General features: G+C 49.6%; 1 protein-coding gene across 5 annotated transcripts in view; it reads right to left on the reverse strand.

The window, feature by feature from the left end:
* The window catches only part of GSG1L (GSG1 like), a 215,670-nt gene that overhangs the window by 29,663 nt on the left and 163,094 nt on the right, over positions 1-22,913 (reverse strand). For 4 of the 5 annotated variants that reach the window (XM_082429406.1, XM_082429405.1, XM_082429402.1 and 1 more), the window contains one exon: positions 11,613-11,724. In XM_082429406.1, the coding sequence (XP_082285532.1) occupies positions 11,613-11,724 (112 nt within the window). Of the gene's footprint in view, positions 1-7,998; positions 8,637-11,612; positions 11,725-22,913 lie in introns of those variants that run through there. The other variant, XM_082429403.1, reaches the window with a different exon arrangement.

The following is a 22,913-nucleotide window of genomic DNA, read 5'->3' on the forward strand; positions in this document are numbered from 1 at the left end:
TACTTTCTATAAATTCCCTTCTTTGCATAAGTTCCTTTTGAAGTGGTTTTCTAGTCTTTACAACCAGGGATCTTTACTCTGAACAGGTCTAACTCTCAACCCTGATGACCCAACCAAGATGGAGCCTCACATTCTACCACATACGCCTGTTTAATTTCACCACAGTCCTCATAACACCCTGTACTTCTCTTGTGTCTTTGTATCTATTATGTTTTTATTCTTTGTTTTTAAATTAAACATTTTATTTTGAGATCATTACAGATTCACATGCAGTTGTAGGAAGTGATTCAGAGAGATCCCTGTGTACTCTTTACCCAGTTTCCCCCAATGGTAACATCTTGCAAATATAGTAACAACCGGGATATTGACACTGATACAGTCAAGATACAAAACATTTCCATCCATCACCACAGTGACCCCTCCTGTTGCGATTTTTATAGGCATACCCACATGGCTCCCAACCTCTGGCAACCACTCATCAGTTCTTCATCCCTATAATCCTGTCATTTCAAGAACGTTGTATTAATGGGATCACCCAGTATGTATGTTTGGGGTTGGCGTTTTTTGCTTAGCATAGTTCTCTGGAGATTCACCCAAGTTGTGTGTATCAAGCATTTGTTCCTTTATATTGCTGAATCGCATTCCTAGAGCAATGTATGAGTTGCTCCACACTCTCACCAGCTTTTGGCATTGTCACTATTTATTAATTTTAGCTATTCTGAGAGACATGTAGAAATATCTCATCGTGGCTTTCCTTTGCATTTCCCTAACGGCTAATGGTGTTGAACATCTTTTCATTTGCTTATTTGCCATCTGTGTATCCTCTTTGGTAAAATGGCTGTTCATGTTTTTTGCCCACTTTCTTTTTTTTTATAAATTTATTTATTTATTTTTGGTTGTGTTGGGTCTTAGTTGCTGTGCACAGGCTTTCTCCAGTTGCAGCAAGCGGGGGCTACTCTTCACTGCAGTGCGTGGGCTTCTTACTGTGGTGGATTCTCTTGTTGTGGAGCACGGGCTCTAGGTGCGTGGGCTTTTAGTAGTTGTGGCACGCGGGCACAGTAGTTGTGGCTCGCGGGCTCTAGAGCGCAGGCTCAGTTGTGGCGTGCGGGCCTAGCCGCTCCGCGGCATGTGGGATCCTCCCGGACCAGGGCTCAAACCCGCGTCCTCTGCATTGGCAGGCGGACTCCCAACCACTGCGCCACCAGGGAAGTCCTGCCCACTTTCTAATTGGATTGTTTTGCTATTGTTGTTATTTACTATTGAGTTTTGAGAGTTTTTATATATCCTAGATATTAGTTCTTTGTCAAATATGTGGTTTCCAATAGTTTCTATCAGTCTGTAGCTTATCTTTTCAATCTCTTAACAAGGTTTCTCGCACAGCAGAAGTGTTTAATTTTTTTAAATTAATTAATTAATTTAATTTTTGGCTGCGTTGGGTCTTCGTTGCTGCGCGCAGGCTTTTTCTAGTTGCGGTGAGCGGGGGCTACTCTTCATTGCAGTGCTTGGACTTCTCATCGCAGTGGCTTCTCTTGTTTCGGAGCACGGGCTCCACGGCGTGCCAGCTTCAGCAGTTGCAGCACACGGGCTCAGTAACTGTGGCTTGTGGGCTCTAGAGCGCAGGCTCAGTCGTTGTGGCGCACGGGCTTAGTTGCTCCGCCGCATGTGGGATCTTCCCGGACCAGGGCTCGAACCCATGTCCCTGCATTGGCAGGGGGATTCTTAACCACTGCGCCACCAGGGAAGTCCCAAAAGTGTTTAATTTTGATGAAATCCATTTTATCAGTTTTTCCTTTGACGCTTTTGATGCCAAGTCTAAGAACTCTTTGCCAGGTCTAAATCCCAAAGATTTTCTTCTAATTTTTTTCTAAAAATTTTATAGTTTCACATTTTATATCGAGGACAATGATCCGTTTAGAGTTACTTTTTATATAAAGTAGGAATTTAGATCAAGATTGGGTTCTGTTTGTTTGTTCATTTGTTGAAAAAGTTATTCCCTGTTCCACCGAATGGATTTACACCTTTGTCAAAAATCAGTTGGGCACATTGGTGTGGGTCTATTTCTGGGTTCTTTGTTCTGTTCCATTGATCTGTAGGCCTATCCTTCCACCAGTACTACACAGTCTGGATTACTGTAGCTGTATAGTAAGTCTTGAAACTGGGTAGCCTGATCCGTCCCGCTTTATTCTTCTTTCTCAAAATTGTTTTAGCTATTCTAGTTCCTTTACCTTTCCTAATAAGTTTTAGAATAATCTTGTCTAAACCTACAAGAAATGTTGCTGAGATTTTAATGAGAATTGCATTAAACCTCTATACCAACTTGAGGAGAATCAACATCTTAACCATGAACATGGTGTATCTCTCCATTTATTTAGATCTTCTTTTATTTCTTTCATTAGCATTTTGTGGTTTTCAACAAGCAAGTCAAGTAGCTGTTTTGTTAGATTTATGACTATTTCACTTTTTGAAGTGTACATGGTATTGTATTTTTTAGTTTTGTTGCCCAACTGTTTTTTCTAGCTTATAGAAATATAATTGATTTTTTGTATTTTTATCTTGTATCCTGAAACCATACTGAACTCATTTATTATGTCTAGGCATTTTGGAGGGGGTAGATTTCTTAGATTTTTCTACAGAGACAATCATGTCATCTGCAAATAGGTGTAGTTTATTTCTTCCTTTCCAGTCTCTATGCCTTTTATTTACTTTTTGTGCCTTACTGCACTGGCAAGAACTTCCAGCACTATGTTGAGTAAGAGTGGTGTTCCCAGTCTTAGGGAGAAAGCATTCAATCTTTCACCATTAAGTATAATGTTAGCTGTAGGTGTTGGTAGATGCTCTTTATCAAGTTGAGGAAGTTTCTCTCTATTCCTAGCTTTCTGCAAGTTTTTTTAAAAAATCACGAATGGATGTTGAATTTTATCAAACTTTTTTCTGCATTGATTGATATGATTATGTGGTTTTCACTTTATGTCCCTTAATCTTCTGCCATTAATAATATAATCACCTTAAATATTTCCTCTGAGTAATTTAGAACCACATCAGACCATGTTATAATTTTTGCTTCAATCATCATGCATGATTCAGAAAACTCAAGAGGAAAAGTAAAAATGTTCTTTCTTCATTCCTAACATTCCAAGATGCCTTCTTTAATTTTTTTTTTTTTTTTCCTGTTTAGAGAACTCCTTTGGCCATTCTTTTAGGGTGGGTCTGCTGACAACAAATTTTCTTAGTTTTCCGTCATCTGAGAATGTCTTGATCCCCCCTTTCCTTTCCTAAAGGATATTTTTGCTAGGAATGGATTTCTGAATTCTTTTCTTTCAGGAGTTGAAATGTCATGTCACTTCCTTCTAGCCCCATGGTTTCTGATGCAAAATTCCCTGTTTAAATTGGTTTTTCCTGCAGTTAAGGTACTGTTTCTCTCTTGCTGCTTTCAATTTTTTTTTTCTTTGACTTTAGGTTTTTTTTAAAACACAGATGTATCATAGTGTGGATTTCTTTGGGTTTATCCTGTTTGGGTATCCACTCAGCTTGACTCTGTAGGTTTATGTCTTTTACAAAACTGGGAAATTTTTCAGCCATTATTTTCTGAGTATTTTTTCGGCACCCTCTTTCCTCTCCCTTTCCGGCACTCCAATGTTAGATTTTTGTTATAGTCCCAGAGGTCCTTGAGGCTCTGTTCATTTTTTTAAAGTCTATTTTCTCTCTGTTGTTCAGATCAGGTGACTTCTATCTTCAAGTTCACTGATTCTTTCCTCTGTATTCTCCATTCTGCTGTTGAGCCCACTCACTGAAGTTTTTATTTCAGTTATTGTATTTTTCAGTTCTAAAATTTCCACTTGTTTCTTTTTCATATTTTCTAGTTCTTTCCTGAGACTTATTTCTTTCCTGAGACTATTTTTTTCATTTGTTTCAAGGGTGTTTGTAATTGCTTGTTGGAGCATTTTCATGATTGCTTTAGAATCTTTCTCAGAAAATTCTAACATCTCTGTTATCTCAGTATTGGGATCTCGTCTTTTTACTTTCAAGTTGAGATCTTCCCAGGTCTTGATATGGTGAGTGATTTTAGTTGCAAACTTGACATTTGGGGTATTTTTTTACGAGACTCTGGATCTTGTTTAAACCTTCTGCTTTAGCTGACTTCCTCTGACACTGTTCTGACACAGGAAGGGGGAACACTGCCTTGTTAATGCCAGGTAGGAGTAGAAGTCCAGGTTTCCCACTGGGCCACCACTGACATTCAAGATGGAAAGGTTCCTGGTTACTGTTGGGCAGGGGTGGGAGTTCTGACCCCCTTAGGCCTTTGCAGATACAACTCTGGTTGGGAGGTGCAGAAGTGCCTCGTTACTCCTCCCCAGTTTGCCTCCACTGACACCACAGGGAGGGGGATGACTTCATCACCACTGGAGAGTGGTGAAAATCTTGACTCTCCACTACCTCTCCTCTGACACCACTCCAGCAGGGAAAGGGAGGGTTCTTACTTGTTACTGCCTACTGGGGTGGGAGTCCAGGCTCTCCAGGTGACCTCCACTGACACTCAGGGGTGGGTGGGGCATATTACCGTCAAGCAGGGCGCAAGTCACAGCTCCCTACTCTGGTACCAGCTCGGCAGGACGTGGGCGTGCAGTTGAGTGCCTCATTATAGCCTGATGACATGAGATCTAAACTTGGCGTGAGTGGGGTAGAGCCACAGGGTGGTTTTGTTGTTGTTGTTGTTTTGGGATTCTTTTGTTTTGTTTTTGTTTTTTTTCTGTGATGGGTGACTGGGTAGAGCAGTTACTGCTAAAAGTTTTCTCTCTTGGTAGGCTGGCCCTTTTCTGGTTCTTTGACTAGAAAGCAGACTTTTAGAGGCGTTTTTGTAGGGGGGCATGGGGGTCGGTGCCTTTTGGCATTTCTGAGTTGCTGATTTCTTCAGCTCCAAATCTGGGATGTAGGAGACAAAAAGTACTCACCAGTGTGTTATCCCTTGGGTCCTTAGCCAGCCTACTGTCTTCCCTCCACCTCTCAGAGGCTTATTATGTTTGTTTTATGTATAATGTCCGGGATTTCAGTTGTACTTAGCAGGAGGGTAGGGAGAAGTGTGTCTGCTCCATCTTCCCAGAATTGCAAGTCCTATTATTTGTTTTCGGATTGTCTTCCCCCACACTCCAGAATGTCAGCTTTATGAAAACAGGAGCTTTATTTCGTTCACTGCTATATCCTTAGCACCTGAAACAGTGCCTGGCACATAGTAGGTGCTCAATAAATATTTGTAGAATGGATAAATACAGATAAAATAAAAACAGATAGAAAAAAAACTGTTCTGGTTTTGATGTGGGTGAGGGGTTCAGGGGTGCATCTGTGAGTCTTCAACTTCCCTGCTCCCCCAAACCCCCGGCTCTCAGGCCCCCATGCAGGGCACAGATTGAAAACTTCGAGTCTGGAACGCCCACTGGTGTTTGCAGCTTACATGGCTGGACTGGTACAGTGAGGTACGTGGGTGGTTGGCCTGGTTTTTGGAGACAGGGACAGAGTGGACACTGTGACACGGATGGGGGAGGGGCAGGGGGTGGCTGTCAGCTAACTCTCTGTCTGCTGGGAGCTATAGGGGTGGGTCGGGGGATGCTAGGGGACCAGATTCAGAGATGCATGGATGCCACCTTGAAATCCACCCCAGGCCCTGCTCGATGGAAAGATTGTACCTGGTCACTGAGGGAGGCAGCCCCCGTCCACCTGCAGGCCAGATGGGCATAGAGTCACTGTGTGGGGCAGGACATGGCACAGATGCTCCTATTGTAGGCCATCCTAAGTGCCTGTGAACTGAAGGGGCCAGGAGATGATGACGGCAGGTTCTGGGGGCCCAGCTGGTCCATCCATGGCAGCAGAGCACCCCTGGGCACCACAGTGCTCTCTCCCTGCCCTGGTCTTAGACAAAAGGAGGCCAGTGCCACCTGCCTGGGGAGGGGGGGATGAGTAAGAGCAAGAGATTCCTGCTGACCACACAGCCTCTCGGTAACACCAGCAAACACCCTGTCCAGTGGTTCTTTGCGGCCAAGGCTCTTCCAGAACCCCCCTCCTCCCACTGCAAGGGATCAACTTGCTGAAATGCCAGCTCGGCCCTGCAGAGAGGGCAGAGCAGACTGGGATCCCCAGAGAGGGAAAGGGCTAGCCTGCTGTTTCCACAGGGTCATGTAGACTGAAGAGGAGGGGAGGGGAAGAAAGGAGGACAGTGGTGAGGCCACCACGTGACACACAGATGGTCCCCAGAAGCAAACAGAGAGGCACCACCCTCCTGGGACCTGGCCTAACTTGCTACTCTCTTGCTGCGTGACCTGGGACAAACTATTTAACCTCTCTGGGCGTCCAGCTTTTCTAAGCTACAACTCCATGACGTTCTACTACCCTCATTCTGTCACGTGAATGCTCAGGATCGGGGTTTCACCATGTGTGCTAGGGTAGGAGGGCCCCTTTATCCACCCCTCTCCATTTTGATCAAATGCAAAACGGAAGTAGAAAGTGACTAGCTTTCCATTCTCCCACCATCACCAGGAAAACGATGTTGACATTCCAACCGGGGTCACAAACTCCAATTCCTGCAGGGTCAGACAAATGACTAAGTGAGGAAATTGTAAGGAAAGGGAAGGCAATAGGGAGCAGTGGGGACTGGGGTAAAGTAGAGAGCAGGTGCCTCATCTAAAGGGGGCAGCCTCTACTCAGCTGAAGCTGCCTGCTGCCATGCGGCAATGCAGGCTAGACACAGACATATCTTCCAATAGTCAAGAGAAGCCAGAAACCTGGATTTTTATGTAAAGTTTTTACGAATTTGAATGATAGAAATAAATGCAAATTAAAAAAAATAAAAACCACTGTGGCAGGTCAAACAAAATATCTACAGGCTGGGTCCAGCCCTGGGCTTCATGCAATTTGGAGCCTCTGAAGCTAATTGTGTGACTTGGGCCTTTGCCCTTTCTGAGCCTGTGTCCTCATCCCTCAAGTAGGCATGGCAACCCCTCCGAGTGGGAGTCAATGGCAGGACCGGAAAGCTCAGGGCTTGTAAAGTGCCTCCTGCTGTGCCTGGTACAAAGGAGGCGCTGACCAACCTTGGTCTCATCCACCCCTTCCCCACACCAAGCATCTGCTGTGTCCCCGTGCCCCCCACTCCCCAGGGTCTTGCCTTGGCACTGTCATAGGAGGACCTGGAGAGAGTTAAGACAAAGAGCTGAAAAAAAGGAGCAGGCAGGAGAGCTGGAGGGACCGGGGTGCAGGGCAGGGATGGGGTTCCGCAGCTTAGTGGGTGCCCACGGAGGGGAGTCTGGGCGTGAGGGGAGGGTGCGGCCAGGGCTGGATCTCAAGGAAACACTAAAGTCCTGAAAACAAGCGTAAGCAGCAAGTCGGGGGAGACTGGGGAGAACGGAGCGCAGGGGGCTTCCTGCATGCCCACCGGATGTCATCCTCTTGGACATTCGGGTCACATGTCTCTCAAAAAGTGACAGTGGCATTACCAAAGGCCCAATGTCATTATCACCATTTATAATCACTGCCACTTAACGGAGCAGTTACTGTGTATACACACTTTAAGAGCTGGGTGTCACATGGCCCTCACAATAACCCCATTAGACCTGCATTACTGTGATCCCTACTCCAGAGATGAAGAAGCTGAGACTCGGAGAGGATGGGTCGCTTGCCTTTAATAGCAAAACGCATCGAGCACATTCTCTGTGCTAAGTGCCTCATGTGCGTTATTTCACACAGTCTCCAAAGATGCCCCCCACCCCTGAGACACACCTCCTGGGGTTCATGCTTTGTGCAGCACTTTCTCCTTGACTCTGGCCCCATTACTTGCTCTTGACCATCAGAATGCAGCAGACGTGACACTGCGTGGTTTCTGAGGCAGGGTCATGAAATAAACTTGCAGCTTCCACTTGGATCTCTTGGGACACTCTCCAGGGACCCAACCACCGTGGCTGAGAAGCCAGTCTCGCTGACAGCTGAGCTCCCAGTGCCAGCCAGCACTGACTGCCAACATTGTGAGGGGCCACCCTGGATGCCTAGCCCAGCGGGGCCCCAGAGGACTGGCCCCAGACAGCATCTGACTGAAACATCGTGGAAGAGCCCGAACCAGGACCACCCAGCTGAGTTGGGTCAACCCACTGAACCATAAGAGATAATAAGACATTTTTTATTTTAAGCCACTAAATTTTCTGATGACGTTTGATGAATCAACAGAGAACTAGAACACCACTCACAAGAGCCCCATGACGTGGAAACTCAGGCTGTCCCCATTTTACAGCTGAGGATACTGAGGCGCAGGGAGGGTAAGTGACTTGGCCAGGCCCACAGTTGGTGAAGGTCAGGGTCAGGATCTGCTCCCAAGCTGTCTGATTCCAGAGGCCGCCCCTCAACCACCCCTTTATGCTGCTCACAGTGGCCGGCAGTGCCCGGCAGGGTGAGGGTTGAACCCAGGCTGGTGGACCCCTAACCATGGAACCTTTGCCTTCCCGTGCAGGTGTGGCTCTCGAAAGCTGGTCCCCAACATCTGTTGAGCTCCACAGAAGCCCCAGCCGACAAGCCCCTGCAGCCCATTCTTTCTCTCCTGCTGGGCCAGGAGACAGAGGCTGGTGCTGTCTTGCCGTGGAGCTGACCTCCTCCCTGGTCGGGGGCTGGGGGCAGAATTTTGACAAATGGCCGCACACATATTAAACAAGAGAGATGACGCTGCACAGCCCTGCCAAGGCCCCCAGATGCGAGGGATGACAAATGGGGCTGATCCATCTTGCGGGCCTCAGTGACAAGGAGAAATGGATCAGACCTAATAGGGGCCGCACACTGGGCACCGGCCTTAAATAAGTCAAATGGGAATTGGGTGCCCCTTGAGAGGCTGGCCCGGGGGGAGCTGAGGAGCAGGGCAGGAGGCCTGGCTTTCACGGGAAGAAAGGTTCCCGTGGGAGACCAGCAGCCTGGGCTCCAGGCCAGGTGGAGAGCCAGGGGCTGCTGGAAAGACAGGCACGTGGGGGGAGGGGGTTCAGAATCCTGGGCAAGTGACCCAACCTTTCTGAGCCTCAGTGTCTACATATGCAACAGGGGGTTATTGTGCGTGTTAAATTTCATGTCAGTAACGATAATATTAGAAGAACTAGTGTTCCCTGAGCATTTACATGTGCCATGTGCTAAACACACATGAACTGTCTTACAATTAGCCCATCCCCTCCGAGAGGCAGAATATAGAGGTTGAGAGCATGGGCTCCAGAGCCAGACTGCTTGGGTTGAAATCCCAGCTCCGCTGCTCACAAGCTGGATGACCCTGGACAGGTTACCTAAGTTCTCTGTGCCTCAGTTTCCCCTCCATGAACCACCTACCTCATAGCACTGTTGTGAGGTTTCCCCACGACTGTTCTACTTAAAGGGATCAGGGTCTGTGTTGATGGGTCCAGGTCCCTTTAGGGCACATGCCTTTAGCTTTAAGGGGGCGGAGCCAAGCAGAGAGTGGGAAGGGGCAGAAAAACAGCAGGAGTCCCCACTGGTCACAATCAAAGCCTTTCTTTCTCCATTCTGACCACCTTCCCCCCAAGAAGCCCTCTCACTGGCAAGTCTTTGCACCTGCCATTCCCCTGCCCAAGACGCTATCTTATTCCCTCCTCCACCAGCTTGCCTGACCAAATTCTCCCCCAAGGACCCTCCCCAGGGGAAGCTGGGTCAGTGACCCCTTCTCTGTGCTTCCGTGGCTGTCTGTGACTCCCCACCCCCCCACCAGCCAACCACCCACATCGTAGCATGGCTCAAAGTACTGCTTGTCCACTGTCTTAATCCCCTGTTACCACACTGTCTCAGCCACTGCTGTACCCCCAGCACCTAGGAGCCCAGCACCAGCTGCCCCCAAATAAGTGCTCACTCGGTTAATATGTGTTCAATGACTGAGTGGATAAATGCGCCTAGGCACCAGAACCGGACCTGGATGCCCTGCGTAACAGACACCTGTGGTCACTGTCTTTCCAGTGCACATTCCTCCTTTTGAGAACACCTCACTCCGCCCTTGCCCCACCCCCAGTTTTCCATTAGAGGACCTCTCCTCCATCTTCCTGTCCAAGAGTTTGGATGGGGCAACCCCACCCTCTGCACCACATGACTTAGGCCAGACAATTAGAGCAGCTGAGTCTCCTCAGGGTCTAAATCACTGGTTGCAGTATGGTCACATGACTTAAGCTAACCCAGTGAAAGTCATAACCAAGATTTTGGCTGGCGATATTGGAAAGAGGCCCCATCTCTCTGCTGGTATTGCTACATTTGTAACATGTAAGCCTAGAACTGGGCTTGGTGACCAAATTTGCTACCACCTGGGGAAAAGCTGCTTATGAATAAAGCCACCACAAAGAGAATGGAGTCAGAAGTGGGGAGAGAATGACTGAGTTCCTGATCAATCACCTGACCACCTGGATCCAGCTGTGCCTGAAGCAGACATTGTGGTAGCTCGCCCAGCATCCATTCCACCCACTTACCATTTGAGAGTTTTGGACTCATTCCTCGTTCCAGAGGAAAGGTCCAGCTGAGCCAATGTGCTCATGACTCTCCCCCAGCCATGGTGACGTTTCAGAAGAGAGAAAATGACTTAAGTTGGGCTCATCAGAGGGAGGCTTGGGACTTTAGTGAATGTTAGGGAAAGAGCTCTTTCTCCCCCTGTATGTGAAGGAAGAAGCACCAGCTTCAAAGAAGCTTTCTCACCACTAGGAGGGAAGCCCACCCAGAGACAGAGTTAACATGGGGAGTGGGCAATGCTCAGGTGACCACAGAGGAAAAAAACTCAGCCCTGATGACAACAGAAACTCTGGATCAAACGTTCCCTGAAGTCCATGCCAAGCTGCACTTTCCATTTACAGGAACCAAGGTATTTCCTTATTGATTGGACTGAGGTGGGTGGGTTTTTCTGTTACAATCCATGCCCCCACCCCCAGCTGAGCCAACTGAGTTTTTCAGTTCCATGAACTAATACACACCTCTTGTTTACTTAAGCTTGGGACTCTTATCACTCACAAGCCAAAGAACCTTGATGGATTCTGCCTTTCTTTTGCACACCATGCTCTGAGGTGCTGGCCCCTGCTCCCTGTAGCCAGAGCCCTTCACTAGGCTCTCGACAGCTTCCATCCCACCTTCCAGAGCAGCCTCTAAGGCAGAGGCTGGCCAACTTTATCTGTAAAGGGCCAGACAGTAAATATTTTAGGCTTAGTGGGCCATTCAGCCTCTGTCACAACCACTCAGCTCTGCCATTGTAGCGTGAAAGCAGCTGTAGACAATATGTAAACGATAAGCCTGGCTATGTCCCGAGAAAACTTTACGGACACTGAAATCTGAATTTCCCATAATTTTCGCATGTCCCCAAATATTTTTCTTCTTTTGATTTATCTGTTCAAGCATTTAAAAATATAAAAACTATCCTTAGCTTGAGGGGTACATAAAAACAGGTGATGGGCTGGATTTGGCCCAGAGGCCATAGTTTGTCAACCTCAGCTCTAGGATCTCAAAGCATCTTTGGACTTTGGGCTTCCCCCCGATGCCCCACCTTCCTCTGTTTCCCAACTGGGTTGAGCTACTGAAGTTCCAGCATGCCTCGGGGCTCTGGTGTCTGAAAGTCAAAATCCACTTACCAGAAGGACCACCCGTAGTCCCAGGAATGGGGCCTCCAGTCTTCAGGGCCGAGGCTCACGGTGACCTGGAACACCTGCGTGTACATCATGTGGGCTACCATTCCCAGGAGGCCTGTGAGGGGGGAGCAGGATAAGGTGTCAGGAAGCAAGGTGGGGCTTTGTCTACCCACCAGGGGCCTGTTAGCGCTGGGGAGAGCATGGACCCCCAGGGAAGGACAGTCAGCAGGACTGAAACACAGAAGACCAGAGGGCGGTGGTTTTCTAAGCCTGCCAAGGAGCTTGAGTTGAGCCCAAGGGCAAAGGGAGACCCTGGAGAAATGTAAACAAGGGAGACACAGAGTCAGATCTGCTTCTGGATGGGCAAAGTTTTTCTGTTAGGGACCAGATAAGTAAATATTTTAGGCTTTGTGGGTTTCAACTCTACTGTGGCAGCACAAAGAAGCCGTAGACAGTACATAAAGGGATGAGCATGGCCATGTACCAATCAGACTTTATTTACAAAAGCAGGCGTTGGGCTGGATTTAGCCTGTGGGCCAGAGTTTGCTGATACCTGTGTTAGAAGGTCATTTGGGAGAAGTTGCTTAGAGAATGTTTATCAAACTGCAGGTCTTGACTCACTAGACCAGTGGATTGTGAAATCAACTTCATGGATTGCATGGATTGCAACCAGCATTTAAAACAAACAAACACGGACTTCCCTGGCGGCGCAGTGGTTGAGAATCTGCCTGCTAATGCAGGGGACACGGGTTCGCGCCCTGGTCTTGGAAGATCCCACGTGCCGCGGAGCGACTAGGCCCGTGAGCCACAACTACTGAGCCTGCGCGTCTGGAGCCTGTGCTCCGCAACAAGAGAGGCCACGATAGTGAGAGGCCCGTGCACCGCGATGAAGAGTGGCCCCCGCTTGCCGCAACTAGAGAGAGCCCTAGCACAGAAACGAAGACCCAACATAGCAATCAATCAATCAATCAATCAATCAATCAATAAATCTTTAAAAAAAAAAAAAGAAACCGCCTGCCAATGCAGGGGACACCGGTTTGAGCCCTGGTCCAGGAAGATCCCACATGCCGTGCGTCACGTGCCTAGAGCCTGTGCTGTGCAACAAGAGAAGCCACCGCAATGAGAAGCCCGCAACTAGAGAAAGCCCGCGCACAGCAGCGAAGACCCAACACAGCCAAAAATAAATTAATTAATTAATTTTAAAAAATTTAAAAAAATAAACAAGAGTGGAATGGAATAGATATCTGATACCATCAAATGTAGCAGAAGTAAATATTGTTTTGTGAAACTTTTCAGTTGTATACATGTGCGTGTCCACGTGCACATGCACATGCGTGTGTATAGCAATTGTAATATGAAATGTTTTTCCATGGTCATGTCCAAAATCTTGAAGCCCACTGGCTGGGAGAACTCTGATTCCAAGGGATCTGAGCGGGAATCCTTTCCCACCATGTTTCCACTGCGCGGCCCTGGGCGAGGCACCTCGCTCTTCTGAGCTTCAAGTCTTTCAACCCTAAGATGAGGATTATGACAAGTAAGGTGAAAAGTGGCTGAAACGAAGCGAGGCAGCCTCCATCTCTGCTGCCTAGCGGGCATGCAGTCGTTACAGTTACCAGGATTATTATGAACCTGGGGACACTGCTCGTGTGGACTATGGCATCTGGAGCCTTTGTGGGCTAACTGGCGTGGACCTAATTTTCAGATGGAGTGATACAGTATTGATGAGGAGGGAAGAGATAGATGACAAGAGGAAGGAAGGAAACCAACAATGCATGTGCACCTACTGTGTGCCAGGCCCTCTGTCAGACTCGTTCACCTCCATTACAGTATTATCTTTTAATCTTCATGACAACCCTCTGAAGTAAGTATGATGATGTGGGCCATGTACCGCTGTTCAGGCTGCCCACTGCACATCTCCATGGGGCTCCATTCACATCACAGTCTATGCGCACATCACTCCCTGGAGTTGAAGCAGAACCACACCTCCAAGGCTGTATATAGTAGTCCTGAATATGATTATTCCCATTTTACAGGTGAGAAAACAGAAGCTCAGAGTGGTCAAGTCTGTCCCAGGTCACAAAGGGAGTAGATGGCTTAGTTGTGACAGGGGCCCAGATGCAAATGCCCTTAAAGCCAGGGCTCTTCCCACGCTGCCTAGAATGCGTCTGTCCGTCTGTCCTCCCCTTGTTGCCCCAGTCACCCTTTCCCCTGTGGAGACGAGAGAAGAGATGGAGATAAGGAGAGAAGGGGTAGAGATAAGAAAAGACAGAAGTAAAGAGGCAGTGAGGTACCGAGTCCTGAAACCCAGCCTTGCGGGCAGGTGTGAGGGCAAAGGGGGACATCCTGTGTTGTCATGGTGTGAAGGTAAATGTTTAACACCAGGTTCCCCAAAGAGAGAGAGAGAGAGAAAAAAAGCTATGATTTGCAGCGTTTGCCAATTTCCATGGTGTGAATAATCCCACCATGGCCAATTTCAAGCTACCTGTGTAATGTCACTGAAAGCGGAGTAGAGAAGAGGTGTGCACCGTCGGGTCTCAGGACCTGAGCCAGCAGGATCCAGCACACCTGTCACCTTCCAGTCACCTGACCCCAGGCCCCACGGAGACAGAGGACTCAGCGCTGGTTGCCTGTATCTCTGGGCCAGGGCCAGCCCCTCATGGACCTCTGGTCTCAGATGAGAGCTGCTCTCCAGGGCTGGCGGGGAGCACCTGAGTCACGAAATCCAGGGAGAGGGTGACTGTGACAGGTGCTGAGGCCCCCGAAGATCCCCTAAAGGCTCAGCCTTCCCCAGCTGTCTCTGCCAGGCTCAGACCCCATCCTCAGTCATACCCCGGCAGGTATGCTAGCAGCCTCTCAGGTCCCCTCTGCCTTGGCTCAGTTTGTTAGAAGGAGACAAGGGCTGAGCCACGTGGGTATCGTATTTATCTTTACTTGACACAATTCCTGGTGAACTGGTGAAGAGGTACATAACAGACGTACCTTATTCTTTGGAACTGATGCATAAGATTCCCTGATAATGCTACACCATGTTTTATTTATCCAATCAGTTGATGGTATTTAAGTTATTTCCAGCTTTTTGCTCTCTAAGCAATGCTGCAATGAACACGTTTCTACAAGTCTCTTTGTGCGGACAAGCAAGTACGTCTCCAGCGTGAACAACAAGAGGAATTGCCAGGTCGTAAAGTGTGTGCATTTTAAATTTTAATCAGTGTCGGTGAACTGCTCTCCTGAGCAGAGGTACCGTGTCGTACTTCCGCCAGCTTTGTGACAGTCCTCACCCAAATCCTCACTGATACTTGATATTATAAAACATTAACAATTTTGCCCACTGCATGGTAATAAGTGACACCTCAACATTGTTTTAAGTTTTATAATTTCCCTCATTACTAGTGAGCTTGGGCATTTTTCATGTTATTTATTAACCATTTTAATTTCTTCTTCTATGACTGTGCTTGACTGTTTCCTTTGTCAATTTCCTTTTATTAAAAATCTTTCTCCTTATCAATTGATAGAAATTCTTTATGTATTCTGGATACTAAACCTGTCTATTGTATAGACTCCAAATAGCTTCCTGCTTGTCTTTCCCCCTGTACAGCACAGGGGAAAAAGCACTTTTTCTAAAAGTAATAGATTTTATTTTTTAGAGCAGTTTTAGGTTTACAGAAAATTAAGCGGAAAATACAGAGAGTTCCAGAGTTCCCAAATGCCCCCTCTCTCTGCCTTCACAGTTTCTCCCATGATTAACATCTTTCAACAGAGTGTATATTTGTTACAGTTGATGAGCCAACAGTGATATATTATTATTAATGAAATCCATAGTTTACATTAGGGTTCACTCTCTGTGTTGTACAGGCTATGGATTTTGACAAATGCATAGTGACATGTATCCACCATTACTGTGTCCAATAGTTATGGCCCTAAAAACCCCCTGTGCTCCACCTCTTCATCCCTCCCTCCCCACTCCTTCTGAACCCCTGGTAACCACTGATTTTTTACTGTCTCCATAGTTGGGGTGCTTTCAGAATGTCATGTAGTTGGAATCACACAGTATGTAGCCTTTTCAGATTGGCTTCTCTCACTTAGCAATATGGATTTAAGGTTCTCCCCTATCTTTTCATGGCTTGTTTGTTCTTTTCCTTTTATTCCTAAATAATATTCCACCATATGGATGCATCACTTATTGAAGGACATCTTGGTTGCTTCCAAGTTTTAGCAATTATGAACAAAACTGCTTTTGTTATACATTTTGATTTTTTTTTTAAATTTTATTTATTTATTTATTTATGGCTGTGTTGGTCTTCGTTTCTGTGCGAGGGCTTTCTCCAGTTGTGGCAAGTGGGGGGGCCACTCTTCATCGCAGTGCGAGGGCCTCTCACTATCGCGGCCTCTCTTGTTGCAGAGCACAGGCTCCAGACGCGCAGGCTCAGTAGTTGTGGCTCACGGGCCTAGTTGCTCCGCGGCATGTGGGATCTCCCAGACCAGGGCTCGAACCCGTGTCCCCTGCATTGGCAGGCAGATTCTCAACCACTGCGCCACCAGGGAAGCCCCATTTTGATATTTAATACAGTCAAATTTAGCAGTCGTTTGCTTTTTGGTTTTTGCTTCCTGTGTCTACTTTAGGAAAACCAGCACCATAAACACATTATCCTATATTTTTTCTAATATACTTATAGATATTTATGTTAATTCATCTGGAATTTATCTTGGTGAATGGTGTGAAGTAAGGATCTAACTTAATTTTTTTTTTAATGAGTCATTAATTGCTCTGAACCCTTATAGAAGGGACCGTTCTTTCCCCAATGATTTTTGATAACACTTTTATACCACATTCCAAGCCTCACATTACATGAGTCTATTCCTAATTCTCATTCTGTGCCATGGATCTCTCTCTGTTCCTGTGACAATGCCACACTATTTTTTTGTTTTGCTGTGCCGCATGGTTTGTGGGATCCTAGTTTCCTGACCAGGGATCGAACCCAGGCCCCCAGCAGTGGAACCTCGGAGTCCTAACCACTGGGCCGCCAGGGAATTGCCGCCCCCTGTTTTTTTTAATCATTGTAACTTACGGTGGAGTCTGTTAGCTGGAAGGACAGGTGTCTCCTCCTTTCGGCCCATTGCTCATTCCCTCTAGAAGTGCTACCCTACCCAGAACCTTGCTCCCTCTGTGGGGCAGGACCCCTTCTTTAGCCCCACCCCCCCAACCCCACCCACTGCCCAGGTCCCTTTCTGAAGGCTGGACTTGCTCTCCAAACACTCAGCTGTTGTAACGTTCAGCTTCTTCCTCACCATGTCTGTCCAGATGCTATCCAAGTTATCTGACCTGTCAGTGCCTTGGTTCTCTCATCTATAAAGTAGGGATAACAGTAGACATAGGTAATTCCAGAGAACATCCACTGAAGCAGGAAAACATTCATGAGAACAACTGCTCCATGTACTAGGACAGTAGGGACAGAACAGTATTTTAATACAAAAACTACCAACCAGACCCAGAAGCTGGACCCAGCCTGTTGGCAGAATAATTAATTTTCCAAATTGTTAGTTTAGAAATGCATTGATTTCTCAATTGAATCCCATTTATTCCCAAATATGAAAGACCATGCTTTAAGAAAATTCAATAAATGAAAATTACAAATCATTCAAAGATAGGCTGGTGAGATTTTCTGATTGCATTCTAACGATTCTGCTTAAAAAATACAGCCCTCAATCAAGTTTCTGGAAGCATGTTTGTTCTGTAAAGTGAGGTCCACCACCAGTAGCATCTGCTGTAACAATCCTCAGCAGAAGGAATTGTTTCCAGCTCACTCTGAAATAAAGAGTGACTTTCTGCTGAGTTATGGCACCTCCTAAATCAGTGGCAACTGAACGAAGGCAGCTTTCTGTGCTGCTTCTGCTGCTTCCTGGCATGGACTTACACCACGAAACTCACAGCTGTAAATCTCTCATCCTGTGGTTTCTGGAACCTCCCAACTCCTGACACCATAAATGGGATTCTCAGCCCCTGTGGTGAGGCAGGCATGGCTCCTCCCTGCCCCTGCGGGACCTTGGAGAGCACTGACCGGTGGGGGATGCTGGCTGAGGGCTCAGAGCTGGGCTGGGTGTGATGCCACCCAGAACCCAAGGCAAAAAGAGCTGCCATGACTCCCAGGCCTGCCCTCCGCTGGTCAGACTGAGGAAGCCGAAATCTGTAGTCAAGGCCGGAGGGGCTGGTGTTGGGGCCAGAATTAAGAGCCAAAGTCAGGAGAGTCAAAAGGTGAGCCCACAGTAAAACAGGGGTGAAACAAAGGGAAAGGGAGGGTCTGGTTTCCAGCTCTGTCTCTTACAAGCTATATGACCTTGGGTAGATTACCTTGCTCGTCTGTGCCTCAGTTTCCTCACCTGTAATATGGGGATAATAATAATGCCTACCTCATAGAATGATATGAGGATAAAGTGGCTTATACTGTAAAGCACTTAGAATACTGCTTGGCAGATATAAGCCCTACATAAGTGTTTCATGAATGAATGAATGAATGTATGTTTGAGACTCACTGCGTAGGCCTGCTTGACCGCACACTAGTCCAGGGACCAGGTCTGTTTTCTCTCCACTGAATCCCTAGCACGGAGCCCAGGGTCTGGCACAGTAAGTGTTCCATATGTGTTTGTTAAATGAATAGATGGTTCGTTCCGTTCAATGCCGATTGCAAGGTGCTTGGGAGAGCTGCACTGCCTGCTGTAAAGGTCCAGGGTCTGGGATATGGGAATGAGCTAGGACAGGGCCAAATCTGAAAACTCTGGAGAGCAAATTGTCTCTGTACAGGAACAAACGTCAGACTCATCATTTGTTTATTTATCATTCATTCATTCATTCAATGAATATTTATCGCTGCTTTTCACATGCCAGGCACTGTTCCTGGGGGCGGGGGGGAAGGGTCTGCTCTCAGAGGTCTCAGGTACTAGTGGACAGATCCAGACAATGAGCACACTGATTAACAAGAAAAAGTCAGGCAGTGAAAAGTGTGGTGATGAAAATAAAATAGGGCAAATGCCTGGGGCTCACTTCAGAGTGGGCGGTCATGGAGGTCATGGAGGGCCTCTCGGAGGAGGTGACACTTAAACAGAGGTTTGAATGGGAACTGGAGGCAGCCACAGAGAGGTCTGGGAAAGAGCATTCCAGACAGAGGGAGTGACCGGCTGGGGCAAAGGCTTGAAGGCAACCAGAGCCTGACCTTAGGGGGAAGGGGAGAGAAGGTTCGGCAGAGTGGGAAAGGGGTAGGGTGGCGGGCGGGGTAGAGACGGGTCAGGGAGGCAGGCGAGGACCAGGTCATCCAGGACCTTGTAGGTCACAGTGAGGAATCTGGCTTTCTTCTAAGTACTATGGGAAACCATAGTAGAGGGCTGAAGCAGGGGCCTAATTTATGTTTTCAGATCATTCTGATTACTGTGTGAAGACAGATGGTGGAAGCTGGGGTAAAGAAGGGCGCCCAAGCCGAGCTGTTGCTGCTTGGTCTAAAGTTGTTGCCAGCTCTGAGGCAGGTTTCGAAGGTGGAGTCCACAGGACCTGCTGGTGGGCTGGGTGTGAGGGACCAGGGCTACCCAGAGATTGGGATGACCTTGGGGTTTGCGTTTGGGCTATTGGGCAGACGATGGTGCCACTCATGAAGATGAAGAAGACGGAGGAAGTTGTCTGGGTGGGTCAAACCCCATGTGGGCTACATTAATTTGAAATGCCTATTTTATACCCAAGCTGAGACAACACACCAGCACTTGGGTGTACAAGTTTGGGGACCAGGAACAGTCAGAGCTGGAGATTTATATGCGTGTCATTGGCGTACGGACATGGGCCTAGAAGAGGCCTGTAGGGAGAGAAGAGAAGGTCCGGGATGGAGCCAACATCCAGTGCTGAGCAGAATAGGCGGAGCCAGCAGAGGAGGATGAGGCCCAGAGGCCCAGGCAGCAGGAGGAAAACCAGAGCGTGGCACTGCCAAGGTCAGGAGAAGGATGCATATCGCGGAGGAGGATGCATATCGAGGAGGAGGACGCATACCGCGGAGGAGGACGCATACCGAGGAGGAGGACGCACGCATACCGCGGAGGAGAACGCATATCGAGGAGGAGGACGCATATCGCGGAGGAGGACGCATATCGCGGAGGAGGACGCATATCGAGGAGGAGGACGCATACCGCGGAGGAGGACGCATACCGCGGAGGAGGACGCATACCGAGGAGGAGGACGCATACCGCGGAGGAGGACGCATACCGCGGAGGAGGACGCATATCGCGGAGGAGGACGCATACCGAGGAGGAGGACGCATACCGCGGAGGAGGACGCATACCGAGGAGGAGGACGCATATCGAGGAGGAGGACGCATATCGCGGAGGAGGACGCATACCGAGGAGGAGGACGCATACCGAGGAGGAGGACGCATACCGAGGAGGAGGACGCATACCGCGGAGGAGGACGCATACCGCGGAGGAGGACGCATACCGAGGAGGAGGACGCATACCGCGGAGGAGGACGCATACCGCGGAGGAGGACGCGTACCGCGGAGGAGGACGCGTACCGAGGAGGAGGACGCGTATCGCGGAGGAGGACGCGTACCGCGGAGGAGGACGCATATCGAGGAGGAGGACGCATACCGCGGAGGAGGACGCATATCGCGGAGGAGGACGCATACCGAGGAGGAGGACGCATACCGCGGAGGAGGACGCATATCGAGGAGGAGGACGCATATCGAGGAGGAGGACGCATACCGAGGAGGAGGACGCATACCGAGGAGGAGGACGCATATCGAGGAGGAGGACGCATACCGCGGAGGAGGACGCATATCGAGGAGGAGGACGCATACCGCGGAGGAGGACGCATATCGCGGAGGAGGACGCATATCGAGGAGGAGGACGCATACCGAGGAGGAGGACGCATACCGAGGAGGAGGACGCATACCGCGGAGGAGGACGCATATCGAGGAAGAGGACGCATATCGCGGAGGAGGACGCATACCGCGGAGGAGGACGCATACCGCGGAGGAGGACGCATACCGAGGAGGAGGACGCACGCATATCGAGGAAGAGGACGCATATCGCGGAGGAGGACGCATATCGAGGAGGAGGACGCATATCGAGGAGGAGGACGCATACCGCGGAGGAGGACGCATATCGCGGAGGAGGACGCATATCGAGGAGGAGGACGCATACCGAGGAGGAGGACGCATACCGAGGAGGAGGACGCATACCGAGGAGGAGGACGCATACCGCGGAGGAGGACGCATATCGAGGAAGAGGACGCATATCGCGGAGGAGGACGCATACCGCGGAGGAGGACGCATACCGCGGAGGAGGACGCATACCGCGGAGGAGGACGCATATCGAGGAGGAGGACGCATACCGTGGAGGAGGACGCATATCGCGGAGGAGGACGCATATCGAGGAGGAGGACGCATACCGAGGAGGAGGACGCATACCGAGGAGGAGGACGCATACCGAGGAGGAGGACGCATACCGCGGAGGAGGACGCATATCGAGGAGGAGGACGCATATCGCGGAGGAGGACGCATACCGCGGAGGAGGACGCATACCGCGGAGGAGGACGCGTACCGCGGAGGAGGACGCGTATCGAGGAGGAGGACGCGTATCGCGGAGGAGGACGCGTACCGCGGAGGAGGACGCGTATCGAGGAGGAGGACGCATACCGCGGAGGAGGACGCATACCGAGGAGGAGGACGCACGCATACCGAGGAGGAGGACGCACGCATATCGAGGAGGAGGACGCATACCGCGGAGGAGGACGCATACCGCGGAGGAGGACGCATACCGAGGAGGAGGACGCGTACCGAGGAGGAGGACGCGTACCGAGGAGGAGGACGCGTACCGAGGAGGAGGACGCGTACCGAGGAGGAGGACGCGTACCGAGGAGGAGGACGCGTACCGAGGAGGAGGACGCGTACCGAGGAGGAGGACGCGTACCGAGGAGGAGGACGCGTACCGCGGAGGAGGACGCGTATCGAGGAGGAGGACGCGTACCGCGGAGGAGGACGCATACCGAGGAGGAGGACGCATACCGCGGAGGAGGACGCATATCGAGGAAGAGGACGCATATCGCGGAGGAGGACGCATACCGCGGAGGAGGACGCATATCGAGGAAGAGGACGCATACCGCGGAGGAGGACGCATACCGAGGAGGAGGACGCATACCGAGGAGGAGGACGCATACCGCGGAGGAGGACGCATATCGCGGAGGAGGACGCATATCGAGGAGGAGCAAGTGGTTTGTTAGATCAGAGATGAGGACAGGGAAGTGACTGCTGGATTTGCCAACATGGAGGCCATGGGGGACAGACGCTCCATGGAACACGCTGAGCAGAGGACAGAAAACAGCCAAACAGTTAGAGAGAAGACGTCCAAACTTGTTGCATAGAGAAGCAAAAAAATGGGGTGATAGCTGGAGCAGGCCTGGGGTTCAGGGAGGGATCCTGAAGAGGGGAGATATAGGACGCTCCTGCACTTACCCAGAGTGCTCGAGTAGACAGGGGGAGCCTGAGGGTGCGGAGAAGCCAGACAGCAATTGTAGAAGCAAGGGAGAGAGAAGGTTCTGGAAGACGGAGGAGCTGGCTTTAGATGAGAGCAGGGATGCTTGTTAGCCCAAGGGAACGGGAAGCAGGGCGTGCGAGTGAAGATCCCAGTACCGGGGCGGCTTTGCCTCTCCCTCTCCCCGAAGAGGCCAGGCCACCAGCCGAGAGCGAGACGGCGGATGTAGGAGTTTTGAGGAACCAGGAGATGGTGTGGAATGGTCCTTTCAGAGCGTGGGAAAGCACAGAAAAACCGTGGCAGTGCGTGTGGCCGGCAGGGCAGTGCTGCTGCGCGTGAGGCCTGAGCTCAGGAATTTACAGTGAGACCGGGCGGCATGGCCAAGGGGTTCGGGTGAGGGGAGAGGAGCCAGCCTGGCCGTGCAGAGTGGTGCCTCCTGGGTCTGGAGGACACACAGGAGGGCCAAGCCATGGTGCCTCCCCCCAGATAGGGATACGGAGCAATGAGGCCCAACTGAGTTCCAGAACTCCTCTTGCCTCCAGCCCCACTTCTCTTCTCTTTTGCAGGGTTTGTATGTATTATGTTAGTAGCATGCTCCATTTAATTGAGATGGCAGAGGAATCAGCTGATGAACTAATTTATAATAGAGTTTATCATTAAAGATGCTGTTCAAGAAGTTATTACTCAGAACACTCGGGGAGCGTTCATGTCTAAACAAACATTCCGTGTACGTGGGCACTGGCCTGGATTTGCCAACATCCCATGCGTGTCATGTCAGGGACGTAAGACAGAGGGGCCAGTGGG

The sequence above is a fragment of the Balaenoptera physalus genome (assembly GCF_965194825.1).
Source record: "Balaenoptera physalus genome assembly, chromosome: 16".
Classification (NCBI taxonomy): Eukaryota; Metazoa; Chordata; class Mammalia; order Artiodactyla; family Balaenopteridae; genus Balaenoptera; species Balaenoptera physalus.